The sequence below is a fragment of the Capra hircus genome, chromosome 17 (assembly GCF_001704415.2).
Source record: "Capra hircus breed San Clemente chromosome 17, ASM170441v1, whole genome shotgun sequence".
NCBI lineage: Eukaryota > Metazoa > Chordata > Mammalia > Artiodactyla > Bovidae > Capra > Capra hircus.
In genome coordinates this window covers 17280206-17303033 of record NC_030824.1, presented here as the reverse complement: position 1 = coordinate 17303033, position 22828 = coordinate 17280206, and the positions used below count along the sequence as shown (strand labels likewise).

Below are 22828 nucleotides of genomic sequence, written 5' to 3'. Positions count from 1 at the left end.
CTTTTAGAGAAGATTCTTGAAACCTAGAGCAGTCCTCGGGTCCAAGGCAACCAGGGCTTGGCACAGGAAGTCCCCTTTTGTAGCCAGCAGTCCAGAAAGAAAAAGTTTACGTTTTTTACTTCCAACTAACATTGGGAAGTTTGGTTGCAGTTCAAGTGTGACTTCTTCCAGAGTCCCATGTGGGTAATTGTGAAGTTCAAGAGGGAGGAAAATTGGAAGGACTTGGCCTGGGGGATTCCCAGTGCTTTGTGGAATCTGCCTTGAGGAAAATAGTGTCAGTAATCAGGATCAGAAGCATGAGTTCTCTTGTAGCTTCTGGCTGATCCGTGTTGAAAGGGGCACTTTCTGCAGAGATCGAGCAGCAGGTCTTGTGTCTGCCGCCAAGGGCGTTCACAGAGCTTCCGCAGATCTTCATAAGCTCTTGACTGTCGTTTAGCCAGACTCTTCTTTCTACCTTATAAGCAGTACAGAGTTAGAGAAGGCTGGTTTCCAAGAGCCAAGGACACCCATCTGATGGAGGGTCCTCTGGCCTGCTTTCTTTCTTTCTGTAATCTAGTACTTCTTCCTCCTGTGCTTGTTTAAATCTACAGGTTCCACCCCTCCTGGGAACAAAGGCGTCTGGTTAGTTTGCAATAAGCACCTTGCAGTGGTTCAAGTCAGTCAGCTCTTCGTCTTAGTCCATGTGGACGCTGACCTGGTAGTGGGGGGCTCGCCCGGAGGGGCGGGGGCTGGTAGCATGCAGAGCCTCTGCAGAACTCCTCCTGTGTTTACACAACTGCATCGGCGATGCCATTTCTCCCACCATGAAACTCTCCGTCAAAGATTTCACATGTGGAGAGCCAGCGATCAGACAGCACTGAACTGTTCAGGCAGGTGGGTTGGGGGAGGCCCATGTTCATTACTATTTTATTTTTTTTACACTAAGAAACACCAAAGAAAGCTGTGGAAAAGAACCACCCCACTGAGAAAAGGATAAGCAGAGAGGGCTGTAACAAAAAGCATTAGAGCTACTTGGAGCACAGACTCTTGGGGTTTGTCTCCACTCCTTAGAGCACAAACATTGATTTTTCCCCTCAAACCCAACTGTCAGGAAAGGGCAGAAGCTGATACGAGCAGCTTTTCTAGGTAAGCAAAAAGGATGCCTATCCTCTTCCATTACTGGCTCATCTGTGGGACCAATTTTTAAGCAAGCTGTGGCCTGCACCTGTGGCCTTGAAGAAGCACATGTTCTTTATCCATCTTTCTTCCACCCTGTTTCACTTCCCCATCTGTTCCACAGCCTGGCCAGTGGCTCCCATAAAGCCTTATCTAGCCCCTTGCTGGCACTTGGGGCCGGAGAGGCCATCTACCCGCTGGTCTGGCCTTTCTCGTAAGCTAGGGCTCTCGTCCTCCAAGCCTTCCAGGACGAGGTGAAGAACTGTGCAATTTAGACCTATAGGCTCCACCTGTCGCTCTCACCCATCTTCCAAAGGGGAGCTTCTTGTCACCAGGGGGAAGAACCAAGACCTCCACTTGCTTCCAAGGTGCTAGGGAAGGTTTCAAGGTCGTTGATTTCAATCTTCTCTCCAGCTTTACAGGCCAAGTTTCATGGGACTACTGACTTTTCTATTCTGTGGTTGATTTCATGCCCAATGCTTCTGTTTTATTCCTGATCCTTTCTACTATGCATTTTCCTTTTATCAGGTGTACAAAGTTAAATACTGTGTATTTATCACTGAAAAGTACATGAACTTAAGAGAATAAGCCTTCAGTGTTTTTCCACAAATGTTTAAGCTTCTCTGTAAACTTGAAATAAACAGCAAAATGGTGCAAAGTCTGGGCCTCTTGGGGATGTTTTTTGGTTGTTTAATTAAGTCAGTGGTCTTGAGGTCGCCTGTCCTCATGTCTGTTTCCCTTCCTTAGGCTGACAGTAAAGTTGAATGCCTGAGTCAGGGCTGATGTACTCAGCAAGTGCCTAATTTAAGCATGTCCTAGTACCTCCCTGGGTCTTCTTGGTGGCACAGTGGTAAAGAATCTACCTGCCAATGCAGAGATGCAGGAGATGAGGATACGATCTCTGGATCCAGAAGATCCCCTGGAGTAGGAAATGGCAACCCATTCCAATATTCTTGCCTGGAAAATCGCATGGACAGAGGAGCCTGGTGGGCCACAGTCCAAGGGGTCAAAAAGAGTCGGACACGACTGAGCACGAGAGTACCTCCCTACTAAGAGGGTGGTCCCCACGTCAGCAGGATCAGCATCACCTGGGAGTGGCTTAGCAACTCAGATTCCCAGGCCCCATTCAAACAGCCCCAGGTGACTCACTTGATGCTGAAGTTTGCAACACACTGTTCTGAGGCAGCTCACTGCCAGATAGATTCTTCTGGTGGAGACCAAACAGGTGAGCCGCTATGGGAGCAGTTTTAATCACACACTGAATACATCTTGTGGGCAATCATACTCTGTGAAACTTCACCGCATAAGGTGGGTATTGAGCCCATTTTACGGGTCAACATCTATAAACAGGCTCAGAAAAGGCTCCGAATTTATCAGCGAATTCAGTGTTCTGCAGAGCCTTGATGGTTGCCAGTTTTCATGACGTCTGGAGACTCTTTTAGAACTGCTGCTTTCTCCAGACTGTGGGCTGAAGGTTCCCTGCACTTCAAATGTGAATCCAGCCCACGGCACTGCGTTACTGGCTTTGAACTTCAGTTCTCTGTTATCAGGGAACAGTGGATGAAGTCTGAAAGACTCCTGTTCCGTTATTGCAGAAATAACAGCCCTGAAATACTGGCCTTCAAGTCAAGAGCAGCTGTTGCTATTTAAAGACTCCCCTCCCCACAAGGAGAATCTGATGAAAGCAAGAAGAAATGCCCCAGATGCCTCACTTTGCAGAGTTTTAGGGGTTTCAGAATCTCCTGGAAGGTCATCCATGGATGCAAGGCTGAAAAAGCTCTACTTAAGAGGGAGTGCCAAGGAGTGCCAACAAGGAGGGCTGTTAGCAGAATGCAGGGCAATTCTGGCAAGTTCAAGACCAGTGCCACCCCCAGCCCTCACCCAATCTTTAGAAAGGGGGGGGAGCCATAAGAAGTCTCTCCCACTCCAGCAACCATGACTTCTTAGCCTGCAAGAGAATAAACTTTTCCTAAACAGTCCAGCTCCATGGGGCCTGTGTGTTCAAGCAGGCATTTTTCAAAATGGTAGCTCAAGGGACTTCCCTGGTGGTCCAGTGGTTAAGAATCTGCCTTTCAATGCAGGGGGTGTGGGTTTGATCCCTGGTCAGGGAACTAAGATCCACACTGTCCCATGGCTGGGGGGAGAAGGTAGCTTGAACCAAAACTTTTTCAAAGGGGTCGGTAAACACTTTTTTTTTCCCCCCTCCCAAAGCAAGAAAAGCCCAGGTTGTCAGTTACCCCACAGAAGCAGAGCACTTCTAAAATAAATGTTCCCTTTAACAGTTGGAAATGAATTCCTGACAAGGCGGAGGGGCGGGCTGCTTCCTTTAAGGAGATGCTGAACACCTGATGCAGAATGAAGTCGGTGTGAAGGCCCGGCCAGAAATAGCTTCATTAACATTTCAAACTGGTGGCAAGGTAGATGTAGCTGGTGCTGCTTTTGGTTTGAGGCTTCTGGAAGGCAAATGGGGAGGGAGCATAAGCCAACTTCGTGTCCCCTAAAACTGTGTTCCCTGTAGTATACACCCACACACTTATGTAAAATGTAGGCACAGGTAAGACACCACAGGAAAAAAATCTTGTAAACTCCCTAAGAACATAAACTAATGAAGAACCAGACTTCTTAGGCTTTTAAGAGAAGGTTAAAGTCGGGGGGTGGGGGGGGCGGCGCGGAAACCAGCTCCAGCAATAGACTTGTTTCAGGAACCTTTCTGAACACAGTGAGCTGGGGTAACAGGTGGATTTACTGGTTGAAATAAAAGGGCAGGAAGGAAAGTTCTAGCCCATGCTGTGAAACCACACAGAGATTAAGAAAGTCATTTGTTTTAATGTTTGGTCCTCAGTCATTTAGTGTAGCTCTTCACAAAGGAAAAACACTGGCTCCGCCTCACAAGTGTGGGGTTGAGGCCTCGGTTGGGGGAAGAGGAACAGTGGCCCAGAGTGCTAAAGAGCTATGACCGCACCCAGGGGTCCTGCCTTCCTCATAAAGTGCTTGAATGGAGCTGTCGGGCCTTGGAGGACCGGCCTGGTCTCCCAAGGGGCTGGAGGTGGAAGATGCTGAGGAAAGCCGGCCCTGGAGAAGGCCCCCATGCAGCCATTGCTGCATCACTGGCCTTGGGCCAGAGCTCAGCCCAGTGATACTGAACTGAAGGCGCAGCAGAGGTGAGCCGGTTGCCACTGTGCAGAGTGGTTTACTGCACAAACCCTACATAGAGAACGCGGGAGCAGCTGGGCAACCCTGCAGTGCTATGGAGACGACTCAGAATCTGGAACTTTCTCTGGGGTGACGTGGCAGCCTTTTATCCTTCCTCGCTGTGCTCTGATTAGGGCCATGGAGAGCCCAGGTGAGGGGTGGGCATCATTGGTCCATCTGATTACCAAGACCCTGCAAAGAACAACATGCCTGTCGTCAGTTGATGTGCTTATGGATACGTGTGCACCCACCAGTTGCTGCCTACAGGTAAGCCTGGACCATCTGGGACAAAGGAGGGTCGAGCACTTTCCCCGAGGACATCTGGATGACCCTCCACAACTGAAAGTACTCAGGTAGATCCTAGAGGTACCCAACCTTTCTTGCTCTACAAGTCAAATTTAAGTAGAGTGTGGACACAGATTTTGTCTTGCTACATTCTCATAAATAACCTGTGCTTAGTCGCTCAGTCAACTCTTTGCAACCCCATGAACTGCAGCCTGCCAGGCTCCTCTGTCCATGGGGATTCTCCAGGCAAGAATATTGGAGTGGGTTGCCATGCCCTCCTCCAGGGGATCTTCCCAACCCAGGGATCGAACCCAGGTCTCCTGCATTGCAGGTAGATTCTTCACCAGTTGAGCTACCAGGGAAGCCCTAACTAGCCTGAGACGTCACTGTTTAAAATGAGGCTAGATTTTAAAGGGTGAGTCCATCTGAAGAAAAGCATGAAGCAAATGTTAGTACAGATGGTCCAGAAATGGAGTGGATGATGAGAGTGGTGTGTGACTGCTTGGGTGGACAATACTCCTAAATGTACTGGGTTCTCACTACTGGTACAAGAGGCAGGTGAGGTCAGGCGCTTTGGCCTTCCTGCCTGCTGGGAGTTCAGGAGGCAGCCTACCTGCTCATAATCTTCCACGTATTTATATTTTTTCTCGCGATAGTAATATCTCTTCTTCATGCAGTAGAGGACTATGACGTCACACAGCACTGTCGCCTGAATGTAGCACAGGGCAAGAAAGAATGAGCCAAGTTGCTGTGGTCTCTGCTCTTCTGTGTGTGCCCCTTCCCATGACACCTGGGATCCTCCAAGGAAAGGAAAGGCTCCCTCATCTCTCAGGGGAAACAATTAAGCCCCAAGGGGCATGGTCTTAGAGAATGGCAGGTGGAGGCAGCAGGATGGGGAAAGGCAAACAAGCCTGGAGGGCTGAGTCTAGAAACAAGTCTGGGGTCGAGGGGAAGAACCAGAGTGGCAGTGGAGAGTCTCAACTTGCTGTGCTAGCCACTGCCGGAAGGGCTGCAACCCTGCGGCAGGGTTGGGGGTGGGGATGAGCCACTCACCACCCCTAAGAGCGCCAAGCCGGAACCAATGTTGATCATGGTGGGGATGATGTCAAATTTCCCAGCCTGTGAGTGATAGGAGAAAAAGAAAAAGTTGTGATGGGGGTAGAGAGTGGGCCCTCTGGCCCCCACCCAACCCAGAAGACTAATGGGCTCTGAACAAGGGGAGCCGGTGGCCAGGCTACCTTTCCAAACACAATGATGTCAAAGCGGATGCCATAGGCTTTGATGAGCGTGCGGTGCTCAGCACCATTTGGGTCACTGTAGTACTTGGCAAACCTGTGGAGAGAAGGCCAGGTTTCATCTGGGCACAGGCGGCCTGAGACAGCATCTGGATCCTGGCAAGGGTTGTCAGGGTGAACTGCTGAGGCCCTGGCGGAGCTGGCACGGGCTAAGGAGTCACTCATGCCTGCATGCTGTATAGACCACACTCTAGTACTCTTGCCTGGAAAATCCCATGGAGGGAGGAGCCTGGTAGGCTACAGTCCATGGGGTCGCAAAGAGTTGGACATGACTGAGCGACTTCACTTCACTTCTTCTAGCTCCTCAAGGCCTTTCCTGGCTAATGTGAGCCATGTGGGAGAAGCGCTGGCCTGCTGAGGAGGAGGGCGCCTGGGCCCACAGTGCAGAATGCCTGGAATGCAGGCAGAAGGGCACACAAAGAGATCCCCCCCTCTGTCATCTCTGTCACCTGCTACGACTTAAAACCAGAACTTCCTCCTCTGAAAGTCCTTCCTGACACTGCTGAGCCCCCTGCCTCTGAGTAAGGAGACCTTGGCCACTAATAAAAGGTGGCCAGGCTACAGCAATCATGAAGACTGCTTTGTGGGTGGGGAAGATTAAGCATCAGGATTGGACCTTTTTTTAAAAAAAATTAAAGAACCTTTGACCCATCAGTAGGAAGAGTAGATAAAAATGGTATGTCCACACAATGGAATATTATTTAGCCACAAAAAGAGAGGTACTGATAAATGCTACAACATGGATGAACCTGGAAAAAAAAATGATGCTAAGTGAAAGAAGCCAGTCATAGAAGGCCACCTATTATATGAGTCCATTCCTATGAAATTCAAGAATCAGTAAATTAGGTAGATTACTGGTTGCCAGGGGCTGAGGTAGATGGAAGGATAGAGAGGTGAAAGCTTAAGAGGCTGGGGTTTCTGAGGTGATAAAAATATTCTAAAATTGCAGTAATCATTGCATAACTCTGAATATGAATATGCTTTAAAAAACCCCTCTGAATTCTACTTTAAATGGGTGAACTGTGTAGAATATGAACTATATCTCAATAAAGCCATTTAAAAAGAACAAGAGAGGGAACATTGTGGGGAGAACCACTGAGACTTTCCCCACTTGCTGCCCATGTTACACAGGGGATCCACCAGGAGCTTAAGCTGTGGCTGAGATCTGTCTGGCTCCCAACTTCCAGGCCGTGGTCCAGGCCTGGGGAACTCAGGTGGGACTAATGCTGACGGGTGTCCTTGTGAGGACTTCTCTCTGTTCTGGGGTTCCAGCCCAAGCTGGAGGTTTTTCCACAGTGGTTTCTACAAGAACTGTGTAACCACAGAGATAGAGCACTGCAAATCAGACTCCCTTACTAGGAACAAACCTAAGTATCTTCCCTTCTAATCAGTGAACCAAATGGTTCAAAAGGACAGCAGATCCTGCATGTATTTGATTCCACACGTCATCACTAGGCTTCTCTGATAGCTCGGTTGGCAAAGAATCCACCTGCAATGCAGGAGACCCCGGTTAGATTCCTGGGTTGGGAAGATCCGCTAGAGAAGGGACAGGCTACCCACTCCAGTATTCCTGGGCTTCTCTTGTGGCTCAGCTGGTAAAGAATCTGCCTGCAGTCGGGAGACCTGGGTTCTATCACTGGGTTGGGAAGATCCTCTGGAGAAGAGAAAGGCTACCCACTCCAGTATTGTGGCCTGGAGAAGTCCATGGACTTTCTAGTCCATAGGTCGCAAAGAGGAGGACAGGACTGAGCGACTTTCACGTCACTTCACTTCATCACCACTAGAGGGCGATAAGTGCAGGACAAGAGCACCATTCTTCATTCTTGCTTGGAGAATTCCACAGAGGAGCCTGGCGGGCTATACAGTCCATAGGGTCACAAAGAGTCCGACATAACTGAAACGACTTAGCACACAACAGCACAGCCTGCTCAGGTGGTCCTTCCTGGTCCTTGGTTTTGGTGTGGAAAACGCAACAAAGACTGCATGAAAATGTACGTGGTGCAGATTTCATTGGGTCAAGGAAGTGACAATTGTCAGCCAAAAAGTGACTGGTCCCTCAGCCCTCTCCTCAGATTACCAGCTGCACTGGTTTGAATACTGTCCCCCAAGTTCATGTCTACCCAGAACCTGTGAGTGTGACCTTACTTACAAATAGAGTCTCTGCAAATGTAATCACAGTTAAGATGAGGTCATACTGGATTCAGGTGGACCCCAAATCCTATACAACTGGTGTCCTTATAAAAGACGAGGGACACAGACACAGAAAGGAGGAGGCCATGGGATGACAGAGGCAGAGACTGGAGCAATGCACCTGTAAGCCAGGGACCACCAAGGGTGGTCAGGAGCCATCAGAAGCAGGAAGAGGCCAGGAGATACACTGGCCTGTGTATACAGGAGCCTGGCCTGCAGATACACTGATCTGAAGCTTCTGTTCTCCAGAACTGTGAGAAGACAGAGTCCTGCCGCTTGGAGCCAGCCAGTTTGTGGTCATTTGTTAGGGCAGTCCTGGGGAACGAATGCACAGCACCTCCCAACGGATGTACCAACAAAGGCCTTTCCTGAGACTAAAACCTGTATCCCTGCTCCTTGGAGATTCTAGGGGCCAGATCACCTAAGAAGCCAATTCACGAGTCAGGCCCCAGAGGCCTTTGGACTGGAGGACCACAGACTCAGCCACTCCTCAGAATCCTGGTAGAGGCTGGTCTGGGAAAGCTAAAACAGGCAGACTCTCTTGGAGGCAAGAAAAGGCAGGGAGGGCTCTCACGCGTTGGAATGCCATGGGGGCGAGGCCCTGCTTGGACCACTCTCCCTGGCGCATGCTTCCCCTCCTGCCCTTGGTCTTGGGTGGGCGTGGAGGCCCCCACTGGGGAGTGATCTAGTTGCCATCGCCTCCAACACATGAGGCATGGGGCCCAAGCTCGCACCCACCTGAAATTGTAGCCTGGGGATACATTGTGGGCTGTGTCCCGGGTGTCCAGGCGGCGAAAGGAATACCTGGGCAGGCAGAAGGAGGCGGCCCTGTCCAGGTTGCAGTTCCACTTGATCTGGATGCCCATGATGCCTCCCTGTGGGGTGCGAGCAGAGCCCGTTCTAGAAGGTGATGTGTCAAAGGTTGTGCTAGAACAGCCAGGACTGGGACTTCCCTGGTGGTTCAGTAGCTAAGACTCCGAAAGCCGGAGGCCTGGGCTCAATCCCTGATCAGAGAACTAGATGCCACATGCCGCAACTAAACACCCTGCATGAGGCAGCTAAGGACCCCGCATGCCACAGTGTAGATCCCATGCACTGCAACTAAGACCATGTATGCATACTAAGTTGCTTCAGTCATGTCCAATTCTTTGCGACCCCATGGACTGTAGCCCGCCAGGCTACTCTGTCCATGAGATTTTCCAGGCAGGAATACTGGAGTGGGTTGCTATGCCCTCCTCCAGGGGATCTTCCCCACTCAGGGATCAAACCTGGGTCTCCCAAATTGCAGGCGGATTCTTTACCAGCTGAGCTACTAGGGAAGCCACAACTAAGACCTAGTACAGCCAAATAAATAAATGCATAATTTTTTTTTTTTTAAGAAAAGCCAAGACCTGCACCTACCTCAGTGGCTATGTCCTGGAAGCTGTGCCCTGCATTCTCCACAATTTTTCCAAGTCGGAATATGGGGCAGAAGGGATCTGTTTTCGCATCATAAATGCATGTTTTGAGGTAGGCGGTGGTGATGTTGGGAAGGATATTCCTCCTAAAGTCAGGAGGAAGCAGAAAATAGGAGCGAGGAAAACCTCAAAGAAGAGCCGGAAGTTTCTCCAAGACATTGGTGAACTCACACGGCTGGTCGCCACTTACTTGCTGAAGTTAAATTTGGGATACCAGATGTTGTTCTTAACCAAAAGAGTGAAGTTTTCTGCAGCCTTTAAAAAAGCAGGCCTGAAAAAAATTATAACATATTGTTAATAAAAGTACAAACATATGTACACTCCTAATATACCTAGGTAATATTTTTAAGCGGCAGGCAGACACGTGTGTCTTACAATATCACTTTGCCAAGAAAAAAGTAAAACGTTTCTCATGGTTTTTGGTTTTTTTTTTTGCTACTCTCCTCTGCATAAACACTAGGTCAAGAGAGGAAACAGTAAACCAAGGTTTCTGGTTTCTTCCAAGCACAGAAGGGCAGGGCCTTTTCCTTGAGGCCATGGGAATTTAAGAACCTGAGGAATAGCTACCGACATGGGTGGGAGGGGCAGGGCCTCCTGGCCTCCCTAGCAATCACTGGGTCTGGCAGGTGCTGGGTTTCAGGGCTTACCTCAGGTGTTCCCAACAGATCTGGTTTAACAAGTGAAAGCAAAGGTGAGTTCACCTAGAGGCTGGAAATGGCACGTGGCGCGTGCTGCTGCACCACCTCTTTCTGGAAGTGCCACGTCCGCTCCTGCTGAGGGCAGAAGCAGAATCTGTCCCGGGATGGGGAGCCTTAGAGCCTTTCTACAGGGGGATGTGGCAGTGTGAACTGACCCCTAGTGGAGGAGGCTCCCCAACCCAGGTTGAATTTTTTTTTTTGGCTGCATCACCTGGCATGCACAATCTGTTCCCCGACCAGGGATTGAACCTGTGCCCCCCTGCAGCGTTAAGTGCAGAGTCTTAACCACTGGACCACCAGAGAAGTCCCTCAACTCACCTTTTTTCTTTTAATTGACATTCATTTCTAAATAAAACTTTCCATCATAACTATAAAAAAATATTATTTGCCACAAGTCAGAGATCATCACTCAAATAAATATAACTAAGTTAGAACAATGTCATTACAAACTGTGGTTCCCATGTTTGTCGTGTACTGAGCCTGGGGCTTGTTCTTGGTGAGAAATGGAAATCGGTGAGGGATACAGACTCCAGACCAGCACCTCCTCCTTGACATCCACTCAGGGCTGAATAAGAGTGAAGACGGGAATACCTTTCCATGTGACTCTGTTATTTCATGTTATCAGTAAACACTTAAAAATCATCCTACACTGATGAGATCTGTAACAGCGCTGTGCAGTGAAAATACACTGTGAGACACAAAGTGTTAGTCGCTCAGCTGTGTCTGACTCTTTGCAACCCCATGGACTGTACCCTGCCAGGCTCCTCTGTCCATGGAATTCTCCAGGCAAGAATACTGGAGTGGGGTGCCATTCCCTTCTCCAGGGGATCTTCCCAACCCAGGGATCAAGACACAAACTGTGTTGTAATTTAAGTTTCCTGACAGTCACGTTAAAAAGTAACAAGTGAAATGAACTTTTCTATAATAACTCCATATGTCTAAAATAAGATTCCAACATGTAAACAACAAAGAATATTATTAATGAGATACTGTGATTTAGTCGCTGAGTTGTGTCTGACTCTTGTGACCCCATGGACTGTACCCCACCAGGCTCCTCTGTCCACTGTATTTCCCGGGCAAGAATACTGGAATAGGTTGCCATTTCTTTCTCTAGGGGATCTTCCTGACCCAAGGATGTAACCAACATCTCCTGCATTGCAGGTGGATTCTTTACTGCTGAGCTATCAGGGAAGCCCTAATCAGATATGACATATGCTTTTCTTAAATTAATTTAAAGTATGCAGAACCTGGAGTGGATTTTCCCCTGAGAGCTCACTTTGGACCCAGCTGCATTTCTTCCTTCCTTTCTTTCTTTCCTAGGCATGCAGCATGTTAATTTCCTGGCCGTGGATGGAACCCATGGCCCCTGTATTGATAGCATGGAGTCTTAACCACTGACTCACCAGGTAAGCCCCCCAGGCTGCATTTCAAGTACTCAGTAGCCACACATGGCCACCAGCTCCATAAGGTCCTTTCCAGCCCCAGAATGCTAGGATTCCTGTCTTGTGGAATTCCCTTCCCTAGCTGGAACTGCTGCCCTCAACAACCTGCAGATCTCAACACTGTCTTGTGTTGCGACACACCCAGGATGATGTTCACCTGGTTACCTGCTCCCCTGGGCTAATCTAGGCCTCAGTCTGAATTCTGAGCAAGAAAGGCCTCCAGGTTGCTAGCGAGTCCAGATTCCAAAAGCATTACCTCTAGCTCCACCCACTCACAGCACAGATGATCACAGTTAGGCTCTGTTACTCAATGTTACTCAAGGCAACCTTGAACCTGCTCTAGTTTATCAAATACACGTCCATGAACATTAATAATCTTCCTGCCCAGCATGTGCTCCCCTTTTTTCTGGTAAGAGAACGCCATGTTTCCTTTAGAATCCATTCAGCCTGTGTCATCTGGGTGGATCTGACTTCACCTCTAGCCAGGAAGGCCTGTGACCCAGGCCCGAGTCATAAGCAAAATCCCTCCCCCAACCACAGGAATGGGCTGGATGGGTTGACAGATGTGGCTGAAGATGTAAAGATGGACAGGTCTATAATCTCTATGGGTTTCCCAGGTGGCATAGTGGTAAAGAATCCGCCTGCCAATGCAGGAGACTCAAGAGATACAAGTTTGATCCCTGGGTTGGGAAGATCCCTGGGTTAGGAAGATCCCTGGGAGGAAGGCATGGCAACCTACTCCAGTACTCTTGCCTAGAGAATCCTCATGGACAGAGTAGCCTGGTGGGCTACAGTCCACAGGGTTGCAAAGAGTCGGACATGACTGAGCACACACAGAACCTCCATGGACAGCTGGGCAGGGAGACCTGGGATATGTCATGGGTCCTGGGAATGAAGCCAACATGGAAGAAAGCAGAGCCAAGAGGTGGAGACTCAGATGCTGTCCCCTGAGGCCCAGATCTAGCCATGCTGGGATCTCTGTGGTTAGGTGAACAATAGACTGCCCCCACTGTGAATGCATGTGTGTGAGCATGCATGTGTGTATGTGTGTGTGTGCACACACCCGCTTAAGGCCCTGAGAACTGTTTCCTGTCAGTTACTTGCAACTGACAGATTTCTCACATAGAAATAAGTCATCTGCACTCTTATCATGGGTGATAAACACCGTGGCCCATCCACCACTGATGGTTGAGAACCGTCAGCCCAGGGAAGCCTGCTAGCACAGGCCGACACCCAGAGCACAAAGCACAATTCCCGGTTGCCTCCCCCAGGCCCGAGACCCAGCCTTGAGGACTCTTGCGTTCCTTGAGTAGGACTCACTTTGGCACTTCTGTGTCGTCCTCCACCGGGCACCAGGCTGCCACCTCGCATGTCTTCAAGGTCCCATTGAATGACACGCACCTCCCTGTCGCGACTCCTACAGGGAAGAGGGGCACCCAGGTCTGCGGGGGTCTTCTACTTTCTACTTTGTGAGTCAGAGTGGAAGCTCTGCCATGCATCCTATGCAGTCAGTCTCAAGCTATTCTGATCCTGGGATTTACACTGTCCAGAGATTCAAACTGGAGGAAAAGATCTGCCTGAGACCTAGCCACACCTCTGTTTTGCCGATCACAGGGTGATGCTGAGCCACAGGACAGGGCAAGATCTGGGATGGTTTCTGGGGTGCAAAGGACAGAGATGAATTTCGAGAGGGTCCTGGGACCCCCGTCTGGGTCATGTGAAGGCACTGGGGGGTGCGGGGGAGTCCTCCACCGCGGAGATCTCCCTCTGAGAGGGCCCCTCCCCCACCACAGGGAGGCAGTCTGGTTGGGGGCTGCCCTCCCCAGCCTAAGCGTCTCCTGTGGGGTCATGGTCACAGATTCATACCGCTGCTGTGGGTGCCTGCAGAGCCGGCAGTGCAGTTGGCATCAGTTTCACACATAGTGGTCTTACCCGGGATCTGGAGGAGGAAGAACCAGTGAAAACAGGTTTCACACAGCCTGGCCCCACCTGCTGTGGGACAAGGATGGAGAGGAGGGTATGAGGCCCAAGGCTCTTCTCCAAGAAGCTCCCTACCTCAGGACAGAAGCCTTGTGTCTGGTTCATGGTGATGACCATGTTGGTCATGATGAAGACAGAGTTTTCCTCCTGCAGAGAGGGTAGAGGGGAGACAGTGCTGCATGTGACCTTCAGGGGAGCCAGGTAGAGCCACAAGGAGGGTCGGACATGCCTTTATTACGACAGTACCTTTCACTTCTCCCACATGCCACACCAGAGATAGTTAAACACTGATCTTAGGGTCTCCCATTCTTGCCTAAGAGAGTTTATAACTGACTGGAAACAGGGACTCAAACACCTGCATGTGTGTTCACAGCAGCAGCATTTACAATAGGCCAAAGATGGAAATAACTCTGCATCTATTACGGGGTGAATGGATAAACAAACTGCAGTCCACACCTGTAATGGAATATGACTCAGCCATACCAAGGAGCGAAACACTGACATGGCTACAAGGTGGATGAACTTCAGAATACGACGCTGAGTCTAAGAAGTCAGATACAAAAGGCCACGTAGTGTGTGAGCCCATCGATATGAAATGTACAGAAGAGGCAAATCCAGAGATGGAAAGTAGATTAGTGGTTGTAAAGGGGTCGGGGGTGGGGGGGAGGTGGACGAGGAGGTGACAGCTTAATGAGCGTGGGGTTTTCTTTCAGACTGATAAAAATGTTCTGGAGCTAGATTGAGGTGATGTTGCACATCCCTGTGAATGTGCTAAACGCCACTGAATTTGTCATTCTGAACTGGTTAATAATGCGATACATGAATTTCACCTCCATTAAAAAAGACACAAAACATGTCTACACCCTGAAATGGCTCCTTAATAAAACTTGACTTGTTGAGGGGAAAGAGCCAAGAAGTGCCTGGAATGTCCTCTGCCAACTGGACTACTTCAGAGGCCCAGAAACATGAGAGCTCAAAGGTCTCAAGTTTGGCTGGTTCTCTTTCCTAACAGAAACTGAAGTAAATACATCAAACATACTATACAGAAGACCCAATGACACTTCTCCCTTAGAGAAGGTTTCGTTTCCTCCTCCGAAGTATGAAAGCGCCCACTGGTTGATTTGAAGTTTGTGATCAACAGGTCGCTTGGGGATGAGACTGGAAAACTGCTAACAGTGACCTGCTGCTGCTGCTGCTGCTGCTGCTGCTGCTTCTGCTGCTGCTGCTGCTGCTGCTAAGTCACTTCAGTCGTGTCCGACTCTGTGCGACCCCATAGACGGCAGCCCACCAGGCTCCACCGTCCCTGGGATTCTCCAGACAAGAACACCGGAGTGGGTAGTGACCTTCTAGTATATGGAATAAAAGACAAAGGTCCTGCAAATTCAAGTTGGACCTTCCACAATGGCCACTGGTACTCTAAAATGAAATGCTCTGAGCAGTTCACACTTCCAGGAAGAGCAGTCAGTGCCGGGAGCCATCAAGGAAACTCAAGGACCAAAGAGTTTCCAGATGTTTCCACCCTCAGGTCTGACAAGGTGATGGAAGCTCTGGGAACAGTTGGCATCTTTCAAGGACACGTGAATGTGAAGTTTCTCAGTCGTGTCTGACTCTTTGCAACCCCATGGACTGCAGCCTACCAGGCTCCTCAGTCCATGGAATTTTCCAGGCAAGAGTACTGGAGTGGGTTGCCATTTCCTTCTCCAGGGGATCTTCCCAACTGAGAGATCGAACCCAGGTCTCCCACTCTGTAGGTGGACGCTTTACCATCTGAGCCACCAGGGAAGCCCCTTTCAAGGACAGGCCTGGAGCAAAGCATGTTAGGAGTGGAGGAAATGGCTGGAGGGGGAGGCATGATGATGGGGCAGGAGGCCCAGGTCAGGTGCCCTGTCAGGCTCCTGCGTTCCATACATAGACATACTGCTTGCTTGGTATTTACAGAAGGCTACTCCTACATCGCTCCTGAGTTAGACCTGAACAAGTCAGTGAGATTTACTTTTTGTTTCCTATTTCTTATCTCCTTTAAGTTTAGAGAAATTTAGGTCTGGAGGTGAGCTGAGTAGATGTGGTGCAAACAGATATTTGTGTTCTATCTTTGGAGAAGCACAAGGGTATCATGAGAGCTCGTGAGGAGAACCCTGCAGAACTCACATGGCCCCCAGCCCTGATCCGAGATGGAAGGCAAAGTTGCTGTGTTTTCTCTTCCACCGAGGATCATAAGCAGGGTACCGTATCCTTCTGCGTGTTCAGTAAACAGGCTGAGCATGATATTCCTAGAACCTTCCACAATGAGGCTGTGGCTTCACAGGAAGCAGAGGTCTCTCTGTTGGGACAGGTGCATGCCTACAGGACCAGCTTCCTCCAGCTAACTATAAATCCTCTGTTCCATTTGACCTTTATGGCTCCATTAGCTCTGACTTCTCTCTGGGCATCCCGCCAGACCCTTTCCTTGAGAAGGCAGAAGGAAAATGAACACACTTGAAGAAAAAAAGAGTTTCTAAAGTCATTGCTCTAAGCCAAGAGTTGGCAGCTTATCTGCACCTGGCCAGCCCAGTCACCTGAGCATGGGGGCCATCTGGAAAGATATGTGGGGACTGGCTATGGATCACAGTCATATCATGGTTAAAGAGAGTCAATATTTAACTTGGAGCTTGTGGATTAACAGATGGAAGACTATGATGCTGTGTCAGCTTCTTCCCTTCCCTTTGTTCCTGATGGAATCCCATGTGGGTAGATCTGTTTCCTTCTTGTTTGGCTTTGGGTCTCTAATAGCTGGGGCCTTCCCAGGTGGCTCAGTGGTAAAGAATCTGCCTGCAATGCAAGAGATGTGGGTTTGATCCCTGGGTAGGGAAAATCCCTTGGAAAAGGAAATGGCAACCCACTCTAGAATTCTTGCCTGGGAAATCACATGGACAGAGGAGCCTGGTGGGCTACAGTCCATGGGGCCGCAAAAGAGTTGGACGCAACTCAACAACAACTCTAATGACTGAAAAGATTTACCTTGCAGGTTTACAACAATAAAGTTAAATCACAGAATACGGAAAGGTGAAAGTTTCACCTGCACTTTTCCCAGGATTTAAAACATATGCTTTTCCACCTTTCAGGGCCTGAGACAGACCGAGGTGTCCATATGGAAAGCTTCCTCTGTTTAAGCCAGCCATGTTTCAGGGCTGAAGAAACACAGCCAACTGAATATTGCCTATTAGACCCTAAGCCAAAAAGAGGCCTGTCTATACTGCTTTCTTGGACTAGAACAATCAATGTGGGCACTGGTGATGTGAGCATGCTGATCTGGGCATGTGATCTGGGCACGCTGATCACCAGTCAGGTGGGCAAAGTCAAAGGGAAAGCAGTGAACTAGGGGCCTGAAGTTTAAAAGACAGAGTCACAGTGGGAGGCTTACCTGAGCTGGAATCACATAATCAGCTACATCCCAGATCCGGAATCCAAGTTTAGAAGTGTTGGTCATGGTGACGCCCTTGGCTTTCACAGTAACTGAGCTGACCACAGAGTCTGTTTCCTGGTAACCCTTTTCCCACACAAACACCCACCTATAAAATAAAACAGGTCTCTTAAATTGCAGATATGGAGAGCCTACTGGACAGTGAGTTGCTGTCAGAAGTCAGAAACAGATGGTTTCACAGCAGTCACTATGTAAATAAATATTACCTCATCCTGTGACTGATAACACAATTAGATAACTGAGAAATGTTCAGTCTCTTTTTGAAGGAAGAATTACCTTTGATCACATTTGGAAAAGAGATCACAATTTCATCAAGAGGAACTGAATCAGGAAGTAGTCAAGAATCAGGAAGTTAAGAGATGGTGTTTTTCTTTCCCAAATCCCCTAAATTCAGATCCTGAGTCAGATTTGATCACAGCAAGACGTATAAAAGCAAAGCATTTACTGCTTAAAAAATCCCATAATAAAGGCAGACAACCCTTCACAGGAACCCTATGAAGCTACACTGCCCAGGAACTTCACTGGTGTCCCAGTGGTTAAGAATCCGCCTGTTAACTCAAGGGACATGGGTTCAATCCCGGTCAGGGTAGATTCCACATGCCTCAGGGCAACTAAGCCCATGTAACACAACTACTGAGCCAGTGCTCTAGAGCCTGACTCTTTGCGACCCCGTGGACTGTAGCCTATCAGGCTCCTCCATCCATGGGATTTTCCAGGCAAGAGTGCTGGAGTGGATTGCCATTTCCTTCAGGGGATCTTCCTGTCCCAGGAATCGAACCCAGGTCTCCCGCATTGCGGGCAGATGCTTTACTGTCTGAGCCACCAGGGAAGCCCCGCAATAAGAGAAGCCACCACAATGAGAAGTGCGAGCTCAGCAGCGCAGAGCAGCCCCCACTTGCCACAACTAGACAAAGCCGTGTTGCAGCAGTGAAGACTCAGTGCAGCCCAAAATTTAAAAAAAAGCTGCATTGCCCAACAGAAATACAACACGAGTCATATATGTAATTTAAACATTTCTAATAGCGATGCTAAAAAGAAACAGGTAAAATTAATTTTAATATATTTTATGTAACTCAATATGTCCAATATATCTTAACATTATCAATATAAGATGTGTTAATATGATATTTAACTTTTTTTCGTACTATGTCCTTGAAATCTGGTGTGCATTTTACAGTGACAGCACATTTCGATTTGGAGCAGGAATACTTCAAATGCTCAACAGCCTCATGGAACTTCTGGCTACCATACAGTACAAGTGCCAATGTACTGTATGTAGTCAAGAACTTTAAGATACCGCAAAGTAGGTGTAAACTGATCCTCCTATGAGCAGCAAAAGCCAAAAGGAAAAAGCTGCATGACAATTCCTGATTCCAAAGGTCCAACCTAGCACTGTGAGTTTAGTGAACCCACTAGTGGTGGTGGTTTAGTCACTAAGTCATGTCCGACTCTTGCGACCCCATGGACTGTAGCCCACGAGGCTCCTCTGTCCATGGGATTTTCCAGGCAAGAATATTGAAGTGGATTGCCATTTCCTTCTCCAAGGGACCCGACCCAGGAATTGAACCCCGGTCTCTTGCATTGCAGGCAGATTCTTTACCGGCTGAGCTAAGAGGGAAGCCCAACCCATTAGTAATGGGTTTCAAAATTGAAGGGTTCATCCCAATCACTGGGTTGGTTGTGATGATACTTTATGTGACTAATGAGTCCAATCTTGGGGGTTGGCCAGGTGGTTGTGATGTAGACTCCATACCTGGAAAAGCTATTTTACTGAACACTGTCAGTACCTACTGCTGCTGTGCCGATAGATGGTAGAAGCCAAACCTGCCAGATTATGTGGATTCTTTCAGGCAGTGTTAACAGATTCCAAGCCCCACCCCAGTGGAGGGGGGTGGATTCCTGTTATCTTTAAACAATTCCTCCGATGAGTCTCTCATGACCAGATAGGTTTGGGAAACACTAAGAAACTGATTCCTAAACTTTGCTGCACATCGGAATCACCTGGGGAGGTGGTCATACTCTACAGCACTTCAATCAGAAGATCTGGGTCTGAGAGCCAGTAATCAGTATATTTTAAAGATCCCCAAATGGCTCTATGTGCAGTTTGGGGAACACTGTATTAGGCATTTTAACAAAACAAAACTAACAAAAAATGATGCATTAGATAACATCTGTCAGCTCAGCACCTGTAGACACTTCAGGTGGACCACGAAGGCAGGCCGAGTTGGTAAATTAACTTCCACCTTCTGGCTACAGTTTAATTTTAGTGTAATGGGTACATTAATTAAAATTAAGCACTCGGTAAGGACTTAGGGTGGCAGGACAGGTAAGCGAAAAGGGCAGCATGGCAAATGATGAGGTTAGGGCTGGTGCCTATACCAAAGACTCCAACAACCCCACAATACGAAGGAACTGAACTTTAAGTGATTTTTCAAAGTGTGACCTGTTATCCTGGGTTACCACATGATGCTCAAAGGAAAGGACAGGGAGCCACAGACCCCAAAGGCACCAAGTGTAAGTCTCAAAACTTGGCTTCTGTCAGCAGACCATCAGAATGGAAAAGTGAAAGTGAAAGTGAAGTCGCTCAGTCGTGTCCGACTCTTTGCGACCCTGTGGACTGTAGCCTACCAGGCTTCTCTGTCTATGGGATTCTCCAGGCAAGAATACTGGATTGGGTTACCGTTTCCTTCTCCAGGGGATCTTCCCGACCCAGGGATCGAACCTGGGTCTCCCGCATTGGAGGCAAACGCTTTAACCTCAGCCACCAGGGAAGGGAAGCTCACAGCGGGAAGTGAAGAGCAAAGAGTGAGAAGTTTAGGGCGAAGCCCTCCCAGCCCCCGTCAAAGGCCATCGGGGAGCAAGTCAGAAGGGCAAGAAGCAGGAATGGCGAGGATGAAGGTCTAGCTAGGCTTTGCCTTCAAGACACAACATCAAAGCAGCCTCCGAACCCAGACCCGGGACAGAGCCGGTCCCCCTCGAGGCTGGGGATGGAGTGGAGTAGATGGAGGATTTGGGGAGTGGGGATATGTCACAGGCTTCGGGTCGCTGTCCCCAGGACCCCACCTGGAGGGCGCTCGCGGGGCTCAGCCGAGGACCTAGGCCAGGATGAGCAGGTGCGCGGCCGGGACCCAGGAGGAGCTCCCGGCCTTCGGGCCACGCCCTGACCCCAGGACCCCGGCGGGGTGGATGCCCGCCGCCGCGCTCACCCGATGACGTAGGCCAGGATGAGCAGCTGCACCGTGCGGTTCATGAGCCCCACTTTACGGCTGCGGATGAGCACGATGCGCGGCGTGTCGTACTCGAACAGGAAGGCCCCCAGCACCGCGCAGCAGCCCGCCATGGCGCCGCCGCCGAGCCGCCCGGCCCTGCGCTCTAGGCCCGGTTGCCGGCTCCGCCGCCGCGTCCCTTCCCGGGAGCCCCGCCTGGAATCGCTGTTCGCGGCGGGGAGGGCCCGGAAGGAGGCGGCGCTGGCCCTGAGGGGACGGGGCCGGGCGGAAGGCGTGACCTCCCCCTCGGGTACGAGTGCCCTGCCGCCTCAGGGGGGCCGGAGGACGAGCGACCTTCTCAGGGGGAATGAGCCCGGGGGCTGAGGTGACTCCTCCTCGGGAACGAATGATCCCTGAGGAGAGGGGCGAGGGAATAATGGAGCGAGCGACCCCTTCAAGGGGGATGAACTCCACGGGGACGAATGACGCCAAGAGGAGGTCCAGGGAGGACCAGTGAAGCTCAGGGGAGATAGAGCCCTCAGAGAGTGACCACCCCCTTGGGAACAAGATACCCTGCCCCCCCCCCCCCCCCTTAGACGGGCAGTGCGACCCCCGTGGGATGTCTAGAAGTGACTGCAGGCGGAGGGGAGGGAGGCTAAGGATGGGGGCAGCTTAGGAGAAAGAGTAGTCCGACTGGAAGTTCAAACTCATGCAGGCCCCAATGGCGGGGTGGGTGGGGGGGGAAGTTAGTTGCTCAGTCATGTATGACTCTATGCGACCCCATGGACGGTAGCCCGCCAGGCTTCTCTGTTTATGGAATTCTGGAGTGGGTAGTCATTCCCTTCTCTATCTTCCTCACCCAGGGACCTAGAGATCGAACCCCAGTCTTCTGCATTGCGGGTGGACTCTACCATCTGAGGCACCAGGGGGGAAAGCCTAAATATTTGGTAGCCCAGGAGCTCTTGCCTGGTGGAGAAGGAAATGGCAACCCACTCCAGTATTCTTGCCTGGAGAATCCCAGGGAAAGAGGAGCCTGGTGAGCTGCCGTCTATGGGGATGCACAGAGTCGGACACGACTGAAGTGACTTAGCCGCAGCAAGTAGCTCTTGGCTGGAGCCACAAACGCTGTAAAATACCCCTCCCCAAACTGAAGGCAGGCACATCCCTACTCCAATACGGATGCTTCCTTCGTTGTAGGACAGAGGAGGAAGCAGCCTGAGCCTGGTGAGGAATTTCTGTGACCATCCTTTGAACTGAGAAAGTTTTATCACAACTTTAGGGAGAATTGGAAAACAGAGGGAAAGTGGAGGGAACACCCACAGTTGCACCACTTGAACATAATTTTCCATCTGTGTTCATTCCCTTCAGGTATGTTTTCATAAGTGTTTTATATTTAGTTTCATTGATTCGTTCAACAAGTGTTAATAAACGCCTTGCATATACCAGGCACTATCTAGTGAATAGAACAAACCCAAACATCCTACCCTTATGGAGTATATATTCTAGCAGATAGTTGTATATAATTTGTAAGCATAGTCAGTGATAGTGCCTTCCAGTTCCTGATTCACACTTCATTTTCCATGTTACCGCAGGCTTGTCATTATAAATCTATGGATTGTTTCCTCAGGGATAATTTCCCTAACTGCTCTCATCTGATTGCTTCTAGTTTGTGGATCCTGTGCATAATCTTTGACATACCATTTTAGTTCTTTTCCTGGAAATGAGATTCCTAAGCCACATCGCCTTGTTTTTCGAAATATAAGAAGGTGAATAATAAAATTTGAGGAAGACAGTATGTTCCTCTGGAGATGGACTTGTCATGTTAGAGGGAGGAATAGAGCTGCCATCTCCCTCAGTCCAAAATGGCCCCAGGAAAAGGTGGTAATAGTTTAAATGGGATTTTATTCATTCTTTGACAGATATTTACTGAGTGCCCATTGTATGTTGGACAGTGTTCTAGGCACAGGAGGGGAACAGACAGATGAAGTCTCTGCTGAAATGGAACTTTGTGCCATTGGGGTAGAGGTGGGGCTTAAATTTTATGCAGAAAAGGAAAACTGAGTCACTCAGTTCTCATTGGAAAGAGACTTCAAAATACTTTTCCTTAAAAGTCAAACACATTGCCAGCTCTCAATACTTATCTCATAGTAATGATGGTCCCTGCCTTACAGATTTGAAATTTAAATGTTTGATTGTGTTCTGAAACACAGAACACAGTATTGAAACAATACTCAGTTAAGAGAAATGTAGAAATAAAAAGTTTTTGTGAGTGCCTAGTTGATAGTGTACCCCTAGGGCCAACCAGAGTAGCTGATCCTGAAAAATAATTAGGAAAAGAAAATTATTTCATTTACTTGCCTTTAGTTCATCTCTTTTAAAAAACAGCTTTCTTAAGGCATAATTGACATACAAAAAACTACACATATTTAAAGTATACAATTTTACAAGTTTGACATATGTACACACCC

The 22828-nt window shown here is 49.2% G+C and overlaps 1 protein-coding gene across 2 annotated transcripts; it reads right to left on the bottom strand.

Annotated features, from left to right (window-relative positions):
* P2RX4 (purinergic receptor P2X 4) lies at positions 3962–21012 on the bottom strand. 2 transcript variants are annotated; one of them, XM_005691420.3, is made up of 12 exons: positions 20361–20953; positions 17095–17242; positions 13770–13841; positions 13581–13653; positions 13035–13131; positions 9765–9845; positions 9519–9660; positions 8856–8992; positions 5871–5964; positions 5686–5751; positions 5246–5341; positions 3962–4539 (listed from the first exon to the last, which is right to left on the bottom strand). In XM_005691420.3, exons 1-12 carry the CDS (start codon positions 20492–20494, stop codon positions 4513–4515), a joined length of 1167 nt encoding a protein of 388 aa, XP_005691477.2. In that variant the 5' UTR covers positions 20495–20953; the 3' UTR covers positions 3962–4512. The 2 variants fall into 2 exon arrangements, with proteins under 2 accessions (XP_005691477.2, XP_017916752.1); XM_018061263.1 differs by lacking the exons at positions 5246–5341; positions 5686–5751; positions 5871–5964 and having other exon boundaries at positions 20361–21012.

Bases quoted from the DNA above. Each gene is read 5' to 3' on its own strand.
- P2RX4 (XM_005691420.3), bottom strand. From the start codon at position 20,494: ATGGCGGGCTGCTGCGCGGTGCTGGGGGCCTTCCTGTTCGAGTACGAC. The intron at 13,842-17,094 runs GTAAGCCTCCCA...CCCTCTCTGCAG, and splicing joins ATTATGTGATTCCAGCTCAG to GAGGAAAACTCTGTCTTCAT. The intron at 9,661-9,764 runs GTAAGTGGCGAC...TCCTGACTTTAG, and splicing joins CCCAAATTTAACTTCAGCAA to GAGGAATATCCTTCCCAACA.